Source organism: Octodon degus, unplaced genomic scaffold (assembly GCF_000260255.1).
Source record: "Octodon degus isolate 3935 unplaced genomic scaffold, OctDeg1.0 scaffold00113, whole genome shotgun sequence".
Lineage (NCBI taxonomy): Eukaryota > Metazoa > Chordata > Mammalia > Rodentia > Octodontidae > Octodon > Octodon degus.
The window spans coordinates 486,214-506,722 of record NW_004524689.1 but is presented as its reverse complement, the minus strand read 5'-3'; the positions used below and the strand labels follow the sequence as shown (position 1 = coordinate 506,722).

General features: G+C 51.7%; 2 protein-coding genes across 5 annotated transcripts; both read left to right on the top strand.

Moving 5' to 3' along the window:
* Positions 1 to 1,708: 1,708 nt before the first annotated feature.
* On the top strand, positions 1,709 to 4,783 carry Mrpl20 (mitochondrial ribosomal protein L20). Its single transcript, XM_004639589.2, has 4 exons — positions 1,709 to 1,832; positions 1,923 to 2,033; positions 2,977 to 3,054; positions 4,390 to 4,783. The coding sequence occupies exons 1-4, from the start codon at positions 1,746 to 1,748 to the stop codon at positions 4,561 to 4,563; spliced, it is 450 nt and encodes a 149-aa protein (XP_004639646.1). The 5' UTR covers positions 1,709 to 1,745; the 3' UTR covers positions 4,564 to 4,783.
* Positions 4,784 to 7,714: 2,931 nt separating this feature from the next.
* Ccnl2 (cyclin L2) lies at positions 7,715 to 17,102 on the top strand. 4 transcript variants are annotated; one of them, XM_023699493.1, is made up of 11 exons: positions 7,735 to 8,046; positions 8,273 to 8,347; positions 8,540 to 8,649; positions 10,142 to 10,262; positions 12,539 to 12,603; positions 14,917 to 15,016; positions 15,137 to 15,241; positions 15,438 to 15,576; positions 16,213 to 16,321; positions 16,394 to 16,480; positions 16,663 to 17,102. In XM_023699493.1, exons 1-11 carry the CDS (start codon positions 7,750 to 7,752, stop codon positions 17,012 to 17,014), a joined length of 1,560 nt encoding a protein of 519 aa, XP_023555261.1. In that variant the 5' UTR covers positions 7,735 to 7,749; the 3' UTR covers positions 17,015 to 17,102. The 4 variants fall into 4 exon arrangements, with proteins under 4 accessions (XP_004639645.1, XP_023555261.1, XP_023555263.1 ...); XM_023699495.1 differs by lacking the exons at positions 7,735 to 8,046; positions 8,273 to 8,347; positions 8,540 to 8,649; positions 10,142 to 10,262 and adding an exon at positions 13,154 to 13,167 and having other exon boundaries at positions 12,559 to 12,603; XM_023699494.1 differs by lacking the exons at positions 7,735 to 8,046; positions 8,273 to 8,347; positions 8,540 to 8,649; positions 10,142 to 10,262; positions 12,539 to 12,603 and adding an exon at positions 13,174 to 13,279.
* Positions 17,103 to 20,509: the final 3,407 nt, after the last annotated feature.

The following is a 20,509-nucleotide window of genomic DNA, read 5'->3' as shown; positions in this document are numbered from 1 at the left end:
TTTTTTTTTGGTGGAACCGGGGATTGAACTCAGGCCCTTGCATTTGCCAGGGAAGTGCTTATTCCACTGTGCCATTTCCCAGGCCTCTTAAAGCCCATTTAGTTTCCTTTAACTTATCTCTGTAAGCTAACTTTGCTGACAGGAATTGGTGAGGGTTACAGGAATTTTATCTAGCAAACAGCAAGAAACAGCCACTAGTTACTAAATAACTTAGAACAGTGGTAAGTATACATTTTTTTAAAAAATTTATTTATTTATGTGTGTGTGTGTGGCCAGCTCAGCCCACCAGGGGGCGGGGCTGGCTGGCATGTGGTGCTGGGGATTGAACTGTGGTCCTTGTGCTTTGTTATGCTTGTTCTAAGTAGGTGCTTTAGATCACTGAGCCATCTCACCAGCCCCAAGTATACATTTTTACACAACAGAAAACACAAGATTTACATTTATAATGTAAAATGTGAGTTGATTCATTACAATAGGCCGGGGGATGACTCAGTGGAATAAGCGCTTCCCTGGCAAGCTCAAGGGCCTGAGTTCAATCCCCGGTTCCACCGAAAAAAAAAGAAGAAAGAAACTGTAAATAATAAGGAATAACCACTGCAATGGGTCAAGTCACATTTTAGACTATAAATGTAAATCTTGTGCGTTCTGTTATGAATGTATACTCACTTTCTAAGTTGTTTAGTAACTAGAGGCTGTTTCTTGCTGTTGGCTAAGGTAAAATTCCTGTAACCTCCACCAAGTCCTGTCAGCAAAGTTAGCTTTCAGAGATGACTTGTAAAGGAAACAAATTGGGCTTTAACGTCTTGTAACCCCGTGCTATGCAAGGCTGCCTGCAGGTACTCAGGTGCAAATTAACCAGAAACTGAAACAAAAGCCCCAGAAATGTAGTTTGAGTTGTGGTCCCAATCACTCTGAAAGCATTATTTTGTGTCGGACAATGAATTTGTTTACCAAACTGAATGTGGTCAGACCGGGCTGAGCGCGGTAACCAGCGGCTTTCCAAATCGCAATCTGGCTGACGAGGTTCCTGTCCTGAGCGACCCATAACACTATGTATAGTTTCTTGAACCTTGGATGGCATGATTGCTACATCCTTATTTTAATAATAAAAGACTTTTTTTTTAAAAAAAATATTTATTTAGTGTGTGTGTGGCCCGCTCAGCCCACCAGGGGGCGCGGCTGGCTGGCATGTGGCGCTGGGGGATCGAACCGCGGTCCCTGTGCTTTAGCTTAGCTTGTTCTAAGTAGGTGCTTTAGACCACTGAGCCATCTCACCAGCCCCTAAAAGAGACTTTCGAGACTCCTAGGTCTTTGTTTTGTTGTCTTTCTGAGACACAGCCTCGCCATGCAGTTTAGGCTGGGCTTATGCTTGCTTTGGAGCGAACTCGCAACGATCGGACTTTCCAGAATTCCAGACTTGTGCCACTACGCCGGCCTGTTCTTGTCCTCTTGAGACTGGAGTCCCCCGTCTCCCTCGCTAGTAAATGCCTTCCCGCCCGCCCCCCTTGTCTCTCTTCGGGGCCTCCCGCGCCGGCCGCGTCCTCGCCACAGCTTCCCTGCCCAGCTGCGGCGCCCGCCTGGCCGACCCGGCCGGCCCTCACGGTAGGCGGACCGAGAGAGCCGCGGAACCCTGAGGCTGAGCCCCCGAGGCGCCCCGGAAGGTACCGGCGTACGCACGCGCCCGGAAGTGTTCGGCCCGGCTGACCCGGAAGCGCTCTGGGCCGGCGCCGCGGGAGCGCTTCGCCATGGTCTTCCTCACGACCCGACTTTGGCTGCGGAACCGCGTCACCGACCGCTACTTTCGGATCCAGGAGGTGCTGAAGCACGCGCGGGTGAGTGAGCGCGCCGCGGGTCAGGTGCCCTGCGGGCCGGGGCGTCGGCCGCGGCGTCCCTGACCCGGCGTTTCCCGTTCGTCGGTCCAGCACTTTCGGGGGAGGAAGAACCGCTGCTACCGGCTGGCCGTCAGGGCCGTCACCAGGGCCTTCGTGAAGTGCACCAGGGCGCGCAGGCTGAAGAAGCGGACGCTGAGGACCGTAAGCGCGCCCGCCCCCCCAGCGCCCCGGCCCGCGCGCCCCCCTCCAAACCCCCTCCCACCCCAGCGCCCCGGCCCGCGCGCCCCCCTCCAACCCCCCTCCCACCCCAGCGCCCCGCCCCCCCAGCGCCCCGGGGGCCCCCCCCCCCATCCCAGCACCCAGGCCTGCGCGCCGCTCTCGGCCTTCTGTCGGTAGCCGAAGCTCTCCCGGTCTCTGTTGAGATCCGCAGTGGCGGATCCGTGCCAGTGGCAACTTGCAAGCGTTGGCGGAAAGCCCGCAAGGCCGACGGGCCTCGCTGGCAGTAGCCCCGGGTGCCGTGTCGCGGTCTGCAGGTTTCAGGGGTGAATCCCTCCTGTTCCGGCCGTGCTGCTGGGGAGGCCGCCCGGCGTGGCGAGTGCTGGTGCCGAGCGGGAGCGGGAGCTCGAGCTCGACAAGCCTGCGCCTCCTAGGGGCTCTCAGGGTCCACTGGGCCGGCTGGCGATCCCGGTTACCCGGGAGGCAGAGTCTGGAGAAGCCTCGGTAGATCGAGGTCAGGCAGGGCCTGCATAGTGACATCTTGTCTCAAAAAGGCTTCAAGTAGCTGGGCGTGGTGGCACAAGTTTATAATCCCAGCACGCGGTAGGTTGAGACTGGGGGATCGTTGTGGGTTCAGCACCAGCCTGGGTTACAGAGTAGACTTGAACTGTATAGTGAGACCCTATCTCAAAAAGACCGAAAAAAAGGAAAAGAAAAAGAAGGAAAGAAAAAGCCTTAAATAAAGTGCAACGTGTTTCAGTGAAGTGCGTAAATCTTTGCTTGCTGTTTGTGCTGAAAGTCTGTTTGCTAGAGAGGAAAACACTACCTTCTCTACTGACTGGTAAATAGTTGCAGCAGGTTATTGGAAGGTCAGTACAGGCTTACGGTCCAGGTGCTGTTAATGCAGCTCAGTGTTTTCTTCTTCCAGCTTTGGATTAATCGCATCACAGCTGCCTCCCAGGAGCATGGTCTGAAGTACTCGTCATTTATTACCAATTTAATCAAGGTATGGCTAAGTCCCTGTAGAGGTGCAGGAGCTGTTCTCAGGGTGAGCGACCTGCCCGGTCTGCATGTACTGCTGTGTGTTCCTGGATGAATCTGTTAGGCTGGGGGCTCACACTTGCTTCCTCCCTGCCCTGCTGACAGCACAGCATGGTAGAAATAGGGCTTTTTCTACTGTGATGTGAAGCCCAATGTTTCCCCATTAAGGAAGAGTAGAAGATGGACTTTCACTGTACAGTTTTGACAGTGGAAGTTTTTTGATGATGTAACAGATAAAGTTCAAACATAATCAGGAGGATTTTTTTTTTTTTTTTTGCTCCGAATGCCCTCAGGGCAGGTTTGGCTGGCTTGAGTTGTGGGGATCTAACCACAGCAACCTGAGCCTGACAGCTTTGTTGAAGCAGCCACTTAAAGAACTGAGCTATGGCGTCAAACATACAATCAGAAAGGGGAAGTATCCTGGATGGAAGGAATAGATTAAGCAAGAAGTGTATAATCTGTGCATTCTTTGAATCTGGAAGTTAATGCTCCACCCTGCTCTCACGTACATTTGTATTTTTCCTTTAAAAAGTTCAGGGGCTAGGTATTCTGATTCTGCCTCATAGCTCTCCTGTGTGATGCACTGCAGAGGGAGAGAGACACACACAGACTGACTCAGTTGGTCTTACAGTCCAGGACCCAAGGCTTAGAAGGCAGATGGACACTGCCCGAGGCACACAGGTCAGGTCCAGCAGGTGCTTGGCAGCTGTGTGTTATGTGTGGACGCTGCCCATCCCCCTTCTGCGACTTAGGCCCACTGACTACATTAGCTTTTTTAACCACCTGGAGTTTTCTCAGTGCTGGGGATCAAACTCAGGGCCTTTACAAAACCCACCTACTACCAAGTTACACCCAGGCCTGCAGTCTCCATTAAGTGACCCACCACACTCTGGGAACTTCCAAGCTGGCTGATACTGCTGGCCCAGGGGTTCTAGTGGTCCAGGAGCTGACCACCGACCCTAAACAAGCTCCTCTGCTCCATGGGCAGGCTGTGGAGCTTGAATGTGCCTCCCTTCCCATGTCCTATGCACAGGTTCCCTTGCTCATCCTGGTTCACGTTTGCCCTGTAGCGTTCTGCTCTGCTAAGCAGGCTTCTGCTGCTGTCTTGTCCTGAGCTGTTATGCGGACAGGCTTTGCCCTGGAGCCAGCTGGAGCCAGAGTGCTGGTGCTGGAGGACGACTCACCCCTATAGGTCTCCAAGCTACACTGTTCCCACAGGCTAGTCCCTTTTGGGATCTTGTGATGTGTTGCCCAAGTATGTGCTGATGCTGACTGTGGCTCTGGTTCTGTCTCTTGTTAGTGCCAGGTGGAGCTCAACAGGAAAGTACTTGCAGACTTGGCCATCTACGAACCAAAGACTTTTAAGTCTCTGGCTGCTTTGGCCCAACGGAGGCGACAAGAAGGATTTGCAGCTGCCTTGGGGGATGGGAAGGAACCTGAAGGCGTGTTTTCCAGGGTGGTGCAGTACCACTGAGGGCAGCGATGCTGTGGGTCAGGAACACGTTTCTTCCTGATGGATCTAATCACTAAGACAGGAACAATGCGCTGTCTACTCAACAGCTCATAACCCTGGGTTGTAACTTTATTTATACTTCAGTACCAGGCCCAAGAAAAAAGGCCTTGTCTTTTCCCAGTGGACACTGAGTCTCAGAATTGTCTCACATAGATTGTGCACATAAAGCTTTTGCAGTGTTTGCATTGTGTTTTCTGGGATCGTGGAAACACTGGGATGTAACTTGCCTCTGAGGTGCCTTTGTGCCCAGCAGCAGCAGCTCTGTGGCACAGCAGTAGAGGCTGCTGGGACAAGAGTCCTGGCTATTGAGTGCAACTGAGTGTGCTGGTCCTGCAAACTGACCACTAAGTCTGACCGCCGCCTCCAGCCTAGCTCCCTGATCATTCCACATCCCACCACCTTCGCGTGGCTCCTCTGGCAGCTGCACACCACCTGCTGCCTTGCTGTCTTCGCATGCTTCCCGACTAGGAGGGCTCAGAGCGACGGCCCCACAGGTGGGACTGATGCTCCTAGCCCGTCTCCAGGGCTTTATTAGATGGGGCTGTTAAGGCTCAGGAATACGTTCCTGACAAGCTTTCCAGTGGAGACCCCTTTACAGCAGCTCTGCTAGCCTGTCGTGCAGACCTGTCCCTGCCCACTGTCCCTGGACAGTGCCTCCCCACGCCTGCGTAGGGCCAGGCCTGTGTTCTCTCAGGAACCTGCTCCCACCCAGAGCCTTGGACATTGCTATTTGAGCCCCTCATCTCCATGTCCTTCCCTCTGTCCTCCAGCTGTCTCCACTGCTTTCCCCGACCGTTTAGTGTGCAGTGGGTCCCACCATGGCCCCCAGGAGCTATTACCATCCCGGGGACCAAAGGGATCTTTGGTATCCCGCCCCCAGCCCGGGCTCTGCTCCAAACAGCTGGCTCTGTGCTTGCTGGTGATCTCACTGGTTCAGGCAACCACAGTGCTCACCCTGCTGATCGTGGAGGCCACCCCTGCTCCAGGGCCCAAGCAGCCCCTTTGCAGTCGCAGCCACATTTCCTGTGGCACGCCTCCCTCATCCTGTGCCAGCAGGTGCTGGGAGTCACTTTCCTCCTCCGTGGAATCCACACTCGGCTCCACTCATACAGAACTGACCAAGCTGTGGTCACCTACCTCCTAGAGATCGGCCCTTTCCGCCACCCTCATTGCCACCAGTGCTACTGCAGATTCCTTGTGGCTCTTCTGGCTTTGTTACCAACCTAAAAATGCCCACTGCAACATGAGGCCAGGAGCTGTCTTGGCCGTCCCTGCTGTTGCATGAGTGTGCACCCTGGCTGGGCTTACAAGTGCCCAAGGAGTGGCTACTAGACAGACCCAGGGCAGAGTCACAGCCCTTCAGGGGCGTGGCTCAGTGCCTTCTCTACACCTCCCACCAAAGGGGGACAAAACACCGGGTCGCACCAGCAGCCCTACTTTAGCCCACCTCCCGTCACACCAGTGTGTGCTCAGGTGTGATCTTAGGCTAGCCTGGCTGGCTAGAAACGCCAAGCTTGCCCACAGCCGAATCCAGTCACAAGGAGAAACGAGATGCATATGGGTTTCTGGAGGAAAGGCAGTTTCTCCTTTAGTGGCATGTACAGCCAACACGGGGCGAGGGGAGCACCCTGGCACTGCCAACTTACAGCTAGAAGGAACTGGTGAACTGCAACCACGTTGGCCATTGCAGGTATGAAAAAGAAAGACTCGTCCTAGTTGGCAGTGCTGCAGTTGTGGGGCCAGGAAGTCAGTTCTGCTGGCTTTGGGTGGTTCTTTTCATTTTGAGATAGGGCCTCCCTGATGTAGTTCAGTCTGACCCTGTCACAAATGCGTGAGGATCACCTGCAGGCATGCGTCACCATGCCCGGCCTATTACTGTTTTAATTTTGAGACAGTTTCGGTAAATTGTCCAACCTTGGCGCAAACGTTTTTTCCGGTACCGGGGATCGAACTGGAAACCTTGGGCTTGCCCGTCAGGCGCTTATGCCACTGATTTTTTTTTTTTTTTTTGGTGGAACCGGGGATTGAAATCAGATCCTTGCACTTGCCAGAGAAGCACTTGTTTTACTGAGCCATCGCCCCGGCCCCAAAACTTAAGTCTAGCCGTGCAGCCCTGGCTGGCTTAGAACTGGTAGCAATCCTGCCTCAGCTTCCCGAATGCTAGGATTACAATTTTTTTTTTTTTTTTTTTTTTTTTGCGGAACCGGGGATTGAATTCAGGAGGGCCTTGCGCTTGCCAGGAAGTGCTTGTTCCACTGAGCCATGTCTCCGGCCCAATGCTGGGATTACAGGCGTGCACCACCACACTCGGTCTTGGATTCAAACCTGTAGTCTTCCTGCCTCGACCTCCCACTGCACTGGGATTGTGAAACGAGCTGCACGGCTACAAGGAGCGCAGAGTCTGACCTGTCAAACCGGGGCACATCTACCCTCCAGCTCCTCCTAAGCTACCCTAGCAGCATCTCGCGAGGCTTCCTGCCTCCCTCCCGCGGAGTCCCACAGCGACAGGTGACGAATACATCCGTCCCGACGCAACGGCGAAGGCTGAACCACAGACGCTGGGTCGCCTGCGGCGGCCCAGACAGGGAGGGGTCGGACAATGCGCCGGTGGGGTCTGTCACGCCCTTTCACCGAAGTGTGGGCTCACGCCTGTTTCCCCAGGGGCCTCCCTAGGCTTCCGCCGGCCGACTGGCGCCGGGCAAGGCCGTCGAGTCTGGCGTCCCCAGACCCTCGTGCACTCCTTCGCGGCTGCGCAGTTCCCTAGGGGCGACGCTGCCAGCAGCGTGGGTCTGGGCGCCCGGCTGCGTCGTGAGCTGCGGCCACCACGGTTACGGACTGGCCACCCCGCGCTGGTCGGCACCTCCTCAGGCCAGGCACGGTCCTGGGCCCGACGCCGGCGCCCCAGTCGCCGGGAGCGGACACACTTCCGGGTCCGGCCCGGCCGCAGAGACGCTTGGGTAACAGGCTGGCCCCTTCCGCGCCGGATTCCGGCGACAGCGCTTGACGCAACTCCGGTGCGCGCGCCGTCCGGCCAATAGCAAGGAGGCGTCGGTCGGATCCAGCCAATGGAACACGCTGGGGGGCACGGACGTCGCGAGGAGCCGCCCTGCCGAGAAAGGGCCCCGAAGGCGGCGGCGGCGGCACAAAATGGCGACGACGGCGGCGGCGGCGGCGGCGGCGGGAGCTCCCGGCCCAGCAGCGCCCACCGCGGCGGCCGGCGCCCCCGGCTCGGGGGGAGCCGCGCCCGGGTCGCAGGGGGTGCTGATCGGGGACAAGCTGTACTCAGGAGTGCTCATCACCCTGGAGAACTGCCTGCTGCCCGACGACAAACTGCGCTTCACACCGTCCATGTCGAGCGGCCTGGACACTGACACCGAGACTGGTCTTCGCGTGGTGGGCTGCGAACTCATCCAGGCGGCCGGAATCCTTCTGCGCCTGCCGCAGGTGAGGACGGCCACGAGCCTCGGGGGAACGGCTGCCAGTGGGGCCGGGGCCCGACCTGCCCCGATCTGACCCTGACCCTGTGCCCACCCCTCCCCCATCCCGGCCATAAGCGGAGCCCTGAAGGCCCCGAGGCGCAGAAATGTTGGGGAACCTCCGAAAGGCGGGGCTATGTTGTCCTTGGGCTTGAGGGAGTGCTCAAAAATGATGAAAACTTCTGGGTGTCTAGGTGGCCATGGCTACGGGGCAGGTGCTGTTCCAGCGGTTCTTTTACACCAAGTCCTTCGTGAAGCATTCCATGGAGGTAGGGCCCCCACGCCCCGCTTGACTAATGCTAGGGGCCTCTGATGGCGGAGTCCTGGCCCGCTCTGCCCCCCCATGCGCTTCCCTTGCGTGGAGGCTTTTGCCTTTCCACCTCCTCTTTGCTCCCAGATGCCCTTAAGCCTCAGGAGGCCCTCAGGGTGGGAACACATCGGGCACAATGTTTACATTGTAGCATGTGTCCATGGCTTGTGTGCACTTGGCCTCCAAAATTGAAGAAGCTCCAAGAAGAATCCGGGATGTCATCAATGTATTTCATCGCCTTCGACATCTGAGAGAGAAAAAGTAAGACTGCATTGGAGCTATCATGGCATCTGTCATTGCCTAATGTTTCTGTTACCAACCTCAGAGCAGGAGGTTTTAACCTTGTGGACCCTTAGTATGTTCCTGTGTGCACGTGGGGGCTCACTCAACTGGGCAGCGGGCAGCTCCAGTCCTGGAATGGCCCTGCTTGCCCACTGGGGTTCACTTTCCTCAAGGGCTCAGCGCTCCTAGGTATACTCAGCGTGAGCACTGTCGACATCTAACCTGGCATGTTTTCACTGAAATCGTCCCGTGGGCTGTGGGACCTTGAGCATCCCTGGCCTTCCTCGGTTGTAACAGCCAGAAACTTCTCCAGTGCTGCCCCTAAGAATGCCCCGTTTGGGTAGCAGGACCATAGCTCACTGGTACACTGCTTGCGCGAGGCTCTGGCTTCTAGCCCCAGTACTGCAAGAAAAAGAAAGGGAGGAAAGGGAGCCCCCATCTCTTTTAAATGATGCTGGCTCTTTTTAGTGGCAGCTCCCACATTCTTAGGTTCAGCAACCTCAGACTGAAAATGTTGGGAGGAAATACTGCATTTGTACAGAATGTACACTGCTTTTGCTCCTTGTCATTGTCCCTTGGGCAACACAGTGCAGCGACTACTTAAATGGTTTTCTGTGTTGTAAGTCACCTAGGGATGATTTGAAGTCTGTAGGTGCTGTGTGAATACTACAGTGTTCCGTATAAAGGACTTAAGTGTCTTTGAGTTTTGGTATTGTGGTGACTTGGACCAGTTCCCAGCTGATAGGAAGAGCTGTGTTATGTTGTTCTGTTTCTCTAGTTTTCCACTGAAAGGGAAGATTGATCTCTTTTCTTTCTTTCCTTTTTTTTTTTTTTTCCCCCCTAGTACTGGGGACTGAATTCAGAACCCTGCGCTTGCCAGGCAAGCACGTTTTCTACTGAGCCATCTCCCCGGCCCTGATCTTCTTTCTTGAGTTAAAATGCACTTAGCCCTGGGGCAGCAAGAGCCTGAGCCTTCATCCTCCCAACTTTTTTGGGGGGGTTTTTGGTTTTTTTGGGTTTTTTTTTTTTTTTTTTTTTTTTTTGTGGAACCAGGGATTGAACTCAGACCCTTGCGCTTGCCAGGGAAGCGCTTATTCTACTGAGCCATCTCCCCGGCCCCCATCCTCCCAACTTTTGTCGGATGCAGAGTGCTGGTTGTCTAGATGGACATGGGCTGGGCTACAGAGAGGTTGCCGTGGGAGCGAGAGGACTCTGGTGGTTTTGCCAGATTGGGCCTTGTAGTTTTTCTGTGTTGTGCTGAGATTAGGCTTTTTTCTTTTCTTTTTTTTTTTTTTTTTGGTGGAACTGGGGATTGAACTCAGGTCCTTGCGCTTGCCAGGGAAGCACTTATTCCACTGAGCCATCTCCCCGGCCCCGAGATTAGGCTTTTACCCCAAGGAGTGAGAGTGAAACTGAAAAACCCTGCAGCGCTCCACCCTCCAGCAGACCGTGTCGTGTCGTTGTCCTACAGAAAGCCTGTTCCTCTGCTGCTGGACCAGGACTACGTTAATTTAAAAAACCAGATCATTAAGGCGGAAAGACGTGTTCTGAAGGAGCTAGGCTTCTGTGTCCACGTAAAGCACCCTCACAAGGTGGGTTTGAGCTGACGGCCGGGGCGCACCATCCCTCCAGTGCAACAGCAGCAGCTCTCAGCGTGCGTGTGTCTAGAGGTCCCGCGCGAGCCTGAGCACATCCTGCCTGGGCATTCCTTCAGAGGAAGGCTTCTCCATTAGCCTACTGTACCGTCAGTTTATTTTCCTCCAGACTGGGAATTGAACCCAGGAGTTCTCTACCACTGAGCTACTCCCCCAGACTTTTTATTTCTATTTTAATATGGGGTCTCACTTTTCCCAGGTTTACCTCCAACTTCCAACTCTGCCTCAGTATCCTGAGTCACTTAAGACCACCATGTGAACCACGGCACCCAAGCAAGAGCATTTGTTAAGAAGAGTTTTAGAAATGGCTGGTTGTGGTGCTGAGATCTTGTAATCCTAGCTCTGAGCTGAGAGGCTCACAGCTGAAGACCCTCTTAGCCAACTTAGTGTGACCTTGAGTTCAAAATAAAGCTGGGGATGTAGCTCCAGCTGATTGTTTTTTTTTTTTTTTTTTCTTCTTTTACTTAATTCGTGTTACTCTTAAGAAAACAGTTTAGGAAATAGGATCTTTCAGACTTGGGCTTTCAAATAGCAGTGAACTTAGAGAAATTGAAGCTGTTAGTGTACATTTTCTGAACAGCTGATTTTCTGACTTTATTTTTATTTATTTATTTTTTTTAGCAGAACCAGGGATTGAACTCAGGTCCTTGCGCTTGCCAGGGAAGCGCTTATTCCACTGAGCCATCTCCCCAGCCCCCATGATTTTCTGACTTTAGTAATAACCTTACTTACCTTTTTTGGAGGGGCGATACTGGAGATTGAACCTAGAGCTTCTCATGGAGCTATAGCTGCAGGTTTATTCTTTTTTAAAAAAAAATTTATTATTTATTTGTGTGTGTGTGTGTGTGTGGCCAGCTCAGCCCACCAGGGGGCGGGGCTGGCTGGCATGTGGTGCTGGGGGATTGAACCGCGGTCCCTGTGTTTGCTAAGCTTGTTGTAAGTAGGTGCTTTAGACCACTGAGCCATCTCACCAGCCCCTGCAGGTTTATTCTTGAAACAGGATCTTGCTAAATTGCCCAGCTTGGGCCTGAACTTAAGATCTTCCTGGCTCAGCCTCTTTAAGAGTGCTAGAGGGGGCTGGAGAGGTGGCTCAGTAGAATAAGCGCTTGCCTGGCAAGCACAAGGGCCTGAGCTCAATCCTCGGTTCTGCCAATTAAAAAAAAAAAAGTGCTAGAATTACAGGCGTGCACCACCATTCTCAGCCAGAACACTGGTTGTTTGGTGGTTTGTTTGTTTTTGGTACCAGGAATCAAACTCAAGACCTTACGCTCGTCAGGCAGGTGCTGGCAGTGCCACTGAGCCACTGAGCTATATCCCCAGCTCTACAAAACTTTTTTTTTTGTACCGGGGATCAAACTTGGGATCTTGTGCTTGCCAGGCAGGCACTTTATTTTCCTGAGCTATATCCCCGGCCTGGCTCGAAAAGAGATTACTGTTGACATCTTTGGTCCTAACCCATTTTTGAGAGATTCCTTTATATCTTCTCTTGCGCTTGTTTTTATTTATTTTTATGTATTTGGTGCAGGGTCTCTCTAGGCAGCTTGGACTTGTAGTAAAGCTCCTGTTTTCAGCCTCCCCAGTGCTAGGATTACAGGGGTGTGCCACCATGCCCAGTCTTGTTGGCTGGCTCAGTGTACCTGGGGCTGGGGCAGGCATGGCCTGTGGTGCCAGGGATCAAACTCCAGTCTCTGCACTTGCCTAAGCAAGTGCTTCCGGCCCTCTAATGCTTGTTTTAGTTTCTGAAATTAATTCAAATTCTTGGTAAATTATCCACTGAAGATTTCAGTGTTTTTTGCTTTGGCTAAAAGCAAGCTTGCTGCTGGGTATAGTGGTGCTTAGGGCAGGCCATTCATGGTGGAAAGACACTGACAAGAACAAGAACACGGGGCCAGGGAGGTGGCTCAGTGGGATAAGCGCTTCTCTGGCAAGCGCAAGGGCCTGAGTTCAATCCCCGGTTCTGCCAAAAAAACCCAAAACAACACAAAAAAAGAACAAGAGCAGGCCCTGGGAGGAGCAAGGCCTTCTGTGCCACAGCCTCAGAGCCAGGGGCAGGTGCACCTACAAAGGCTTGCCCTCCAGCCGAGCTGCCTGCCGGACATGACCAGGAGCTCCACCTGGTGCTCGAGTGAGGCTCTTTGCTGCGTGGACACCCACAGACCTAAGTTCCTGCTCTCCCGATTCTTGGTAATAACTGCCTGACCCGTATCTTCCAGATAATCGTTATGTACCTTCAGGTGTTAGAGTGTGAGCGTGACCAACACCTGGTCCAGACTGCATGGTGAGTTGACCTTCTTTGTTTCACAAGTCCAGCGAGGGCAGTGCAGGAATGTGGTACTTGAGGCACTTGGGCAGTGGGTAGTTGGTCCCATGACTTGGTTGTGGGCTGGAGTTGTCCCAGTGCCCAGTGATCTGCTGTGTAAATGCCTAGCAGCCTCCCAAAGTGACAGGCACTGGTGTGACGGTAGGTGGCCCACCCCTCTCCCTGGGTTTCCTGTGTGCACCTTGAGAGCAGTGAGTGGGCTTCCCTTTGGGCTGTCAGCTGACCGCAGGGAAGTCACAGGTCTCAGGCTGGGGGAGGTGTTCTGTATATCCAGGGGACTTCATCCTGTGGGGAAAAGTACATGAAGTTTGCTGTGGTTCCGGGCTGATTGTAACAGGCCCATACTGGAAAGAAGCCCAGAACGACAGTTTTGTGTCTAGGGTGTGCTGTCCCCTTTTCCCCACAGAGATAAGTCTTTAGTGGTCGTATTGCTGACTGAATTGTCTGGTGCTATGACTCTTTCGAGAACCTGTTTTGACTTTTCTTTTCTGTACTCTTTCAATCAAAGGGTAGCCTCTGAGGGTAAGTGACTAAGACTTCTCCTCTGCTGTCCAAGCGCTTTGGTGCAGGGACAGCGGCCGTCTTCAGCCAATCCAGTGCAGGCTCTCCACCGAAGGCTGGCTCTAGACTGGTGGTATGCGTACGATAGTATAGTCATGGCCGACTGCTGCTTGTGGTTCTTTGACGATTGTGCTTCTTGTTAATCCTGTCGTGCTTTGGTAATTGTATCAATTAGAGTTGATAACTGTCTTGACTTGAATTTTGTCCCTAAATTGCTGTATTTGTATCATAAAGATGCAATACCTTTCTCTAAAAGTTCTATGGAAAACTGTAAGAACGGAGGTGAAAAGTTGGCTGATGGGAATTGAAGCCATCAGTACAAGATTCTTTCATTATTTGTTGGAGTCCTGTAGTTGCTCTTCTCAGCAGCTAAGTGTGGGACTCGTCCCAGGAAAGGTGTGCATCTTTAAATTACTCTTTGGATACTTTTGAATACATTGTAATTTATTTTAAATAGAGCAATAAGTTTAAGTATATGTTCTGAAGATTTCATTTGTCTATAGAATTTAATGGATTAGTATCATTTTTTGAGTACTGAATATTCGTATTAGAAACACAAAGTTACTGATGGCTGTATTATCAATGTTTGAGCTGTTCATCTGCAAAGTCACTTCTGGGATAAGTCACTGTACTGCCACCACACTGGCTTGCAGAGCCAGCTGCCTCTCGGACACCTGTAGAATTTATTATTTAGAATGTCTGAGTGTGTTTGAGTGTGACCTTCTCCAGGGTTGGGGTAACTACACTCCGATTCTAGGGGATGGGATGCCATTGTTTGGGTGGTTGGGCAGTGAGTGAGTATATAACTTCTCCGGTTGTTTTCTAACAGAATTACTTGTTTTTACAATGTTTACAAATCTAGTAAGAGGCCTAGGTTTAGCTTATATATCTTAGAGAAATATATCTCAAGGAAAGTGTTTTAATGTAATGTTTTTACAACTGCAGTTTTGTACTTGTCTTCTAAAATATGATAAAGTTTATAAATGTACTTATGTGATGCAACTTCTAGTGTCTTGTTGCTTCTGATTTTATGGATGTTCATTTTAAGACTCCTTGTTGAAATGGGACAGTTTGGAATGTTCTTTGATTAGCCTGAGAAGAGGACTCCTGACTGACTCCTTGGGCACTGGCCTTCCGCGTGACGGTCCCTTGCACCCGAACTGCACCCAGGGGCCTGTCCCTTTCCAAGTGGACTCCCTAGCAGAAGCTGTGGCCCAGGCATCTGGAGAAGGACCAGGCCACAAGTGCTACACAGAAGAGGATCACGGGAGGACAGCTTGTCTTGGCCGCAAGCCTTCCCACTCAGCCCGTTTATTTGAGTTTGCATGTTTCTCTGCACTCTGGATTTTGAGCATTTAGATTTCTTTAACCAAGTACATTTTAACCACTAAGTAGCATTTTCTTTTGGAGGCATTGTGCTTTGCATGATGGCAAGCTAAAAGTCGAGGGAAAAGTAAAGTTAAAGTTGGTTCTCGTTCATAGCAACACGTTATTATCTGACATTCAGCCAGTTTTGTCCCCATTCTTCCCCCAGTGATTTCTCTTTCTTATGTTCAGAAAACGCAGCTAGAATCTCCTTACCTCCTGGGCTTCCTAGTACTGCTAGTGCTCAGCCCTAGCGGTAGAACATGTTAGAGTAGCAGTGGCCCTAGGGGACATGGTGGCACACGGCTGCCTGGACACTGCAGTTTCCCATGTGCTTGGTTCTAGGAACTACATGAATGACAGCCTCCGCACAGATGTGTTTGTGCGGTTCCAGCCCGAGAGCATTGCCTGCGCCTGCATCTACCTCGCCGCCCGCACCCTGGAGGTCAGTGGGCTGCAGCCCTGCTGGCCCTGCGGGGGGACAGCAGGCTCTTTTCGGAGCTCTGAGCCGTGTGGCCTTGAGGTTGTCAAGAGCTGTGTAACTCCCATGCTTTTGCGTTCACAGATCCCTTTGCCTAATCGTCCCCATTGGTTTCTTCTGTTTGGAGCAACTGAAGAAGAAATTCAAGAAATCTGCTTAAAAATCCTGCAGCTTTATACACGGAAAAAGGTTCTTTTTCTTTCTTTCTCTTTCTTTCTTTCTTTCTTTCTTTTTTTTTTTTTTTTTGTGGAACCAGGGATTGAACTCAGGACCCTGTGCTTGTCAGGCAAACACTTATTCGGAAAAAGGTTCTTCTGTGTGTTTTCATGCATCTGCGTTCAGCAAGAAGCTTCTGCTTCTGAATTGCCGGGTTCTGGCCCCTTAGGTGGACCTCCTGTACCTGGAGAGCGAGGTGGAGAAGAGAAAGCATGCCCTGGAGGAGGCCAAGGCCCAGGCCCGGGGCCTGCTGCCTGGGGTGCCCGTACCAGATAGCAGCGCAGGCTTCTCCCCTGCCCCCAGGCCAGGTGAGTGGGGTCCCACCCCAGAGCCTGGGCACCCACCTGACAGGCCACAGGTTATCTTTGGAATGAGCCAGGGCCCCTAAAGATTGGTTTTTTTATTTACGTGTGCGTGTGTGTGTGTCCAGCTGGTGGATTGAACCGCGGGCCCTGTGCTTTGCTAAGCTTGTTCTAAGTAGGTGCTTTAGACCACTGAGCCATCTCACCAGCCCCTAAAGATTGTTTTTACGTTTTCATTAACCAAGTGTAAGTAAGGGTGGGCCTTCTGAAAAGTTTTTGTGTTCAGTAAAAGTTGTAAAATCTTGGGTACTTTCAGGAAGGTTTTAGGCTGGGGCTCACTCCGACACCAAGAAGCCTGAAAGAAAACACCCTAGTAAAGGGACCTCTCCAGGCCTGTGGTGCCTGCCTGCGAGCTCTGGGTCGGGCTGGAAGTTGGGATCAACATGTGTCCCCATCAACCTCAGAGAGGCCTTATCTCCTGATGTGTTTTTTTTTTTTTTGGTGGAACCGGGGATTGAACTCAGGTCCTTGAGCTTGCCAGGGAAGCGCTTATTCCACTGAGCTATCTCCCCGGCCCCTCCTGATGTGTTTCTAAGTGAACGATTTTCTGCTTGTTGGTTTTGAACTTCATGTACTTTGCAGAGTCTCCCAAAGGAGGCAAAGGAAACAAGCCTTCCCCAATGTCTGTGAAGAGTGCCAAGAGGAGAGCAGAGGGCTCAAAGAAAGCCAAGGCCGACAGCCCTGTGAACGGGTGGGACACCTGGAGCTGCGGGGGTGGGGCAGGGGCCAGAGCTCCAGGTCTGACCACCCTCTCCTTTTGCAGTTTGCCAAAGGTGCGTGAGGGTGAGAGTCAGAGCCGGGAGCAGAGCTGCTCGAGGTCCCCATCAAGGTCCACGTCGCCCAAAAGGAGGTGTGTGTGGGGGACTCACCTGGGGATGTGGGCTGGCAGGATGGGCGTTTCTCCCAAGGCACACTGGCTCTTACCCTGAGTGGGGTTCTTGTTTTTTGTGCCTCTCAGTCTTGAGGGTGCCAGGCCCTAACTGAGACAGGTGGTCGCACCTGTGGTCCCAGGTGTGCTGTCCTTCCTCACAGGAAAAGTGACAGCGGCTCAACATCTGGTGGGTCCAAGTCACAGAGCCGCTCGCGGAGCCGGAGTGACTCGCCGCCAAGACTGGCGCACCGAGGAGCTCCCTACAAAGGCTCTGAGGTGAGGGGCTCTCGGAAGCCCAAAGACTGCAAGTACCCCACACAGAAGCCACACAAGTCTCGGAGCCGCAGCTCATCTCGTTCTCGAAGTCGGTCACGGGAGCGGGTGGATCATTCTGTAAAATATAAGAAGAAAAGCCATTACTACAGAGATCAGCGGGAGCGCTCAAGGTCCTATGAGCACAGTGGTCACCGCTATGAACGGGACCACCCTGGGCATAGCCGGCACCGGCGATGAAGGGGACTTCAGAAACTGCTGGCCTCAGGCCCTTCCTGAGGGTGTCTAGGGGCTGTCATTGACCCTTCCCCAGAGCACCTTAGCTCCAGGAGCCTTGGCTGCCTTGAGTCTTTGCAGAAATGATTTTTTGACTCTGGACCTTGAGGCCAATTTGGAAATGGAATTGAGGGAACAGTAAAGTGCCCTTTGGGCCAGCTTGGGGTGTGGAGCAGCTTCAGCCCCTCAGGCAACTGGACGGGAAAGCAAAGACCCGCCCTTCTGTTGGTGTGGTTTGGTGCTAAGGACAAGCTGTCCCCTTCTCTTCCATACTCAATTACGTTCAGTCGAGAAAGATGATTTTTAGAACCTTTGCCTATATTAGGTTGTACTCATGTAAATATTTTGCAGTGTTTTGCAATGAGAAAACGGCCTTAATAGCCCCTTATTCTCTAGCCACACATAAATAAACGTGTTTAATACAAGTGAAAGCTATATATGAAAACTCAGAGCTGAATTCTGCCAGTTTAAAACTTGTGTGGAGAATTCTGATTTTTACAATGTGTGAGGGTATGTAGGTCTGTGTTGAAAGTCGTATATTTTTATCTGTGCCATGCTGAGTGCTGGCCACCAGCTCCTGAAGAAAAGCTTCCTATATGCATTTTATGTGGTTGAATAAACACAGTTCTGCCTTCTCAGGACGCTTGGGACACAGTTGTGGTGGTTGTGCTTTGCTCTTCAGGGCCTGCAGGTGCACAGGCCTCAGATGCAGGGTCCTATGCTGAACTCCCAAGCATCTGCCAGGATTGGGAAACCTCTTGGCAAGAAGAGTGTAGCCTACCTCGTGAGATCTTGGGAAGGAAGGTTGCTGGGCCACATCTGTGCGGCCCTCCTGGGGTGCCTAGGGGCACCTCGGAAAGGCTGAGCCTCGAGCAGAGGTAGCGCTGAGTGGTTTGGGAGCGGTGACGAGCAGGGCCAGGCCCCTGTACCTGCACGGGTGGTTCTGGAGCTGACCCTGGCTCAAGGCTTCAGTGTTGAGACGCAGTTGCAGCCCTCCTGGGAACTCCAAGCTCTGCGTCTTTAGCTGCTGCCAGGGTCCCTCGGCTGAGCCACAGGGACACTCCATGGTCAGCAGGGCCATGGGAGATGGTTTACTCTGGCCACCTCCCACCCCAAGGGGCATCTGTGCAGCACCGGTCTCCTGCTTTGCTTCTTAGTCCGTAAGTGCTGTCCAGCTTCATCATTTACAGTACTCGGCCTGCAGATCACGGGAATCCTGAATAACTAGGAAAGATGTTTTATTTCCCTTGGCTGCTAATTGTCTTTGGCTGTAGAAAAGCAGACAGGGAAACTTGAAAACTTCTCAGTAGTCTGAAAAGAATCACACCAGTCGGCTGGGTTCTGGCAGGAATTGGGGCCAGCACTAGGATCTGGCAAAGTATGGCCCGGCAGGGGCGCCTGGGGCTCCAGCAGAAAGCCCTCCTGCCTCAGCTCCAAGTGTGTTGGGAGTTACAGTTTTGTGTGCCACCATGCCTGGAGAAAATGTGGGAGAAAGATTCTTTTGGGAGGCAAATGGGAATTCTGGGAAAAAGAGTTTAAGTGCAACAATTATATGCCTGAGAGATTGCAGAGTCCCTTTTGAGATAGTTATAGTCCAAGGGTTACAAATACAAATTCAGCCTGGGCAATTTAGTGACTTAGCAAAAATCCCTCTCAATATAAAAAAAGGCTGGAGAAGGAACTGCCATTTTCCAGTAATTTTCCAAAATGACAAAGGAAAAGGGCCCAGTATGTGTTCTCTAGGCCTTTTAGAAAACATGGGTTAAAAAAAAAAAAAAAAAACATAGGTTGTTCCTTTGGCCACATACATGAGAATTAGTCAAAAAGGCAATATTGTAGACATCAAGGGAATGGGTACTGTGCAAGAGGGATACCACACAAATGTTGCCCTGGCAGAACAGGAAGTGTCCACAATTACCCAGCATGCTGTTGGTACTGCCGTGAACAAGCAAGGGCTCTTACAAGAGGATTAATGTGCATATTGAGCATATTAAGCACTCAAAAGAGTCGAGATAGCTTTTTTTTTTTTTCTGGTACTGGGGATTGAACTCGGGACCCTCCGCTTGCCAGGCAAAAGATAGCTTGAAACTTGTCAAGAAAGATGATCAGAAAAAGAAGCCATGGAGGGCCAGGGAGATGGCTCAGTAGAATAAGTGCTTGCCTGGCAAGCACTCAATATAAAAAAAAATTTAGGCAAGGGCCTAAATTCAATCCCCGGTTCTGCAAAAAAAAAAAAAAGCCAAAGAGAAAAAGTACCTGAGTTCAACTGAAGTGTCAGCCTGGCCCACCCAGAAAAGTGCACTTTGTGAGAACCAATGGGGAGGAGCCTGAATTGTTGGAACCTGTCCCTGTGAGTTCATGACATAAGCTAGAGATGTAGCTCTGCCATTCAGCCCCTAATTAACTGATGGCTAAGTTTTCTAGGTCCAACTTAAAAGTGAAAAAAAACATCCTGTGGTGTTCAACAGGTATGTGGTGCCTCAGAAACAAGTATTAAATAGGGGCCGGGGATGTAGCTCAGAGCACATCATGTGGCAAGCATGAGGTCCTGAGTTTGATTCCTAGTATCAAAAAAAGGAAAGAAGGGGGGCCTGGCCATAGCTCAGTTCTTTAAGTAGCTGCTTCCCCGGAGCTGTCAGGCTCAGGTGGCTGTGGTTCGATCCCCACAACTCAAGCCAGCCAAACCTGCCCTGAGGGCATTCGGAGCAAAAAAAAGGAAAGAAGAAAGAGAGAGAAAGGAGGGAAATTTAGAGCAGATTTTCATTTTCCCCAACTGCCTGTGTCAGGGCCAGGGATATAGCTCAGGCACAGTGCCTACCTGGCAAGTACAATTTTTCCTTTTTTTGGTGGAACCAGGGATTGAACTCAGGTCCCTGCGCTTGCCAGGCAAGCACTTATTCTACTGAGCCATCTCCCTGGTCCCTCAGTTAAATAGCTTAAAGTTGAAAAAAAAAAAAAGGCTGGCTAGGGATGTGGCTCAGTGCAAAGGCCCTGTGCTCAATATCCAGTACAAAACAAAAACAGAAAAAAAAGCAAAAACAAAAAAACCCACATGCGCCACCAAATTTTTCATTGTGATCTCTCTTCCTTGGAACTTGATGAGAGACCAATCTTTCTGCTTTGCAGATCTGCCCACTGTGCATGGGACGTCCCCACAATCTGTCCTGCTGTGGGAGAAAGTGTCAGATTTTGCTCAGACAGCCACTAGCACCACTGCCACATGCCCCCACATAGCCTTCACACAGCGCTCCACAGAGCAGGCACTTTCTGCCTTGTCTGTTCTCAACATGATCACCTGCAATTTTTTTTTTTCTTTTGTATTGAGCCCAGGGCCTTTACACTGAGCTATATCACTTTTTTTTTTTTTTTTTCCTGGCTCAGCCCACCCTGAGGATGGGGCCTAAGCAGGTGCTTTAGACTGCTGAGCTATCTTGTTGGCCCATCACTTTTTTTTTTTTT

Coding starts and splice junctions, on each gene's coding strand:
- Mrpl20 (XM_004639589.2), top strand. CDS start 1,746: ATGGTCTTCCTCACGACCCGACTTTGGCTGCGGAACCGCGTCACCGAC. Junction 1,833..1,922: donor AGGTGCTGAAGCACGCGCGG/GTGAGTGAGCGC, acceptor TCGTCGGTCCAG/CACTTTCGGGGGAGGAAGAA. Junction 3,055..4,389: donor TTATTACCAATTTAATCAAG/GTATGGCTAAGT, acceptor GTCTCTTGTTAG/TGCCAGGTGGAGCTCAACAG.
- Ccnl2 (XM_023699493.1), top strand. CDS start 7,750: ATGGCGACGACGGCGGCGGCGGCGGCGGCGGCGGGAGCTCCCGGCCCA. Junction 12,604..14,916: donor CACCTGGTCCAGACTGCATG/GTGAGTTGACCT, acceptor GCTTGGTTCTAG/GAACTACATGAATGACAGCC. Junction 15,577..16,212: donor CTCCCCTGCCCCCAGGCCAG/GTGAGTGGGGTC, acceptor TGTACTTTGCAG/AGTCTCCCAAAGGAGGCAAA.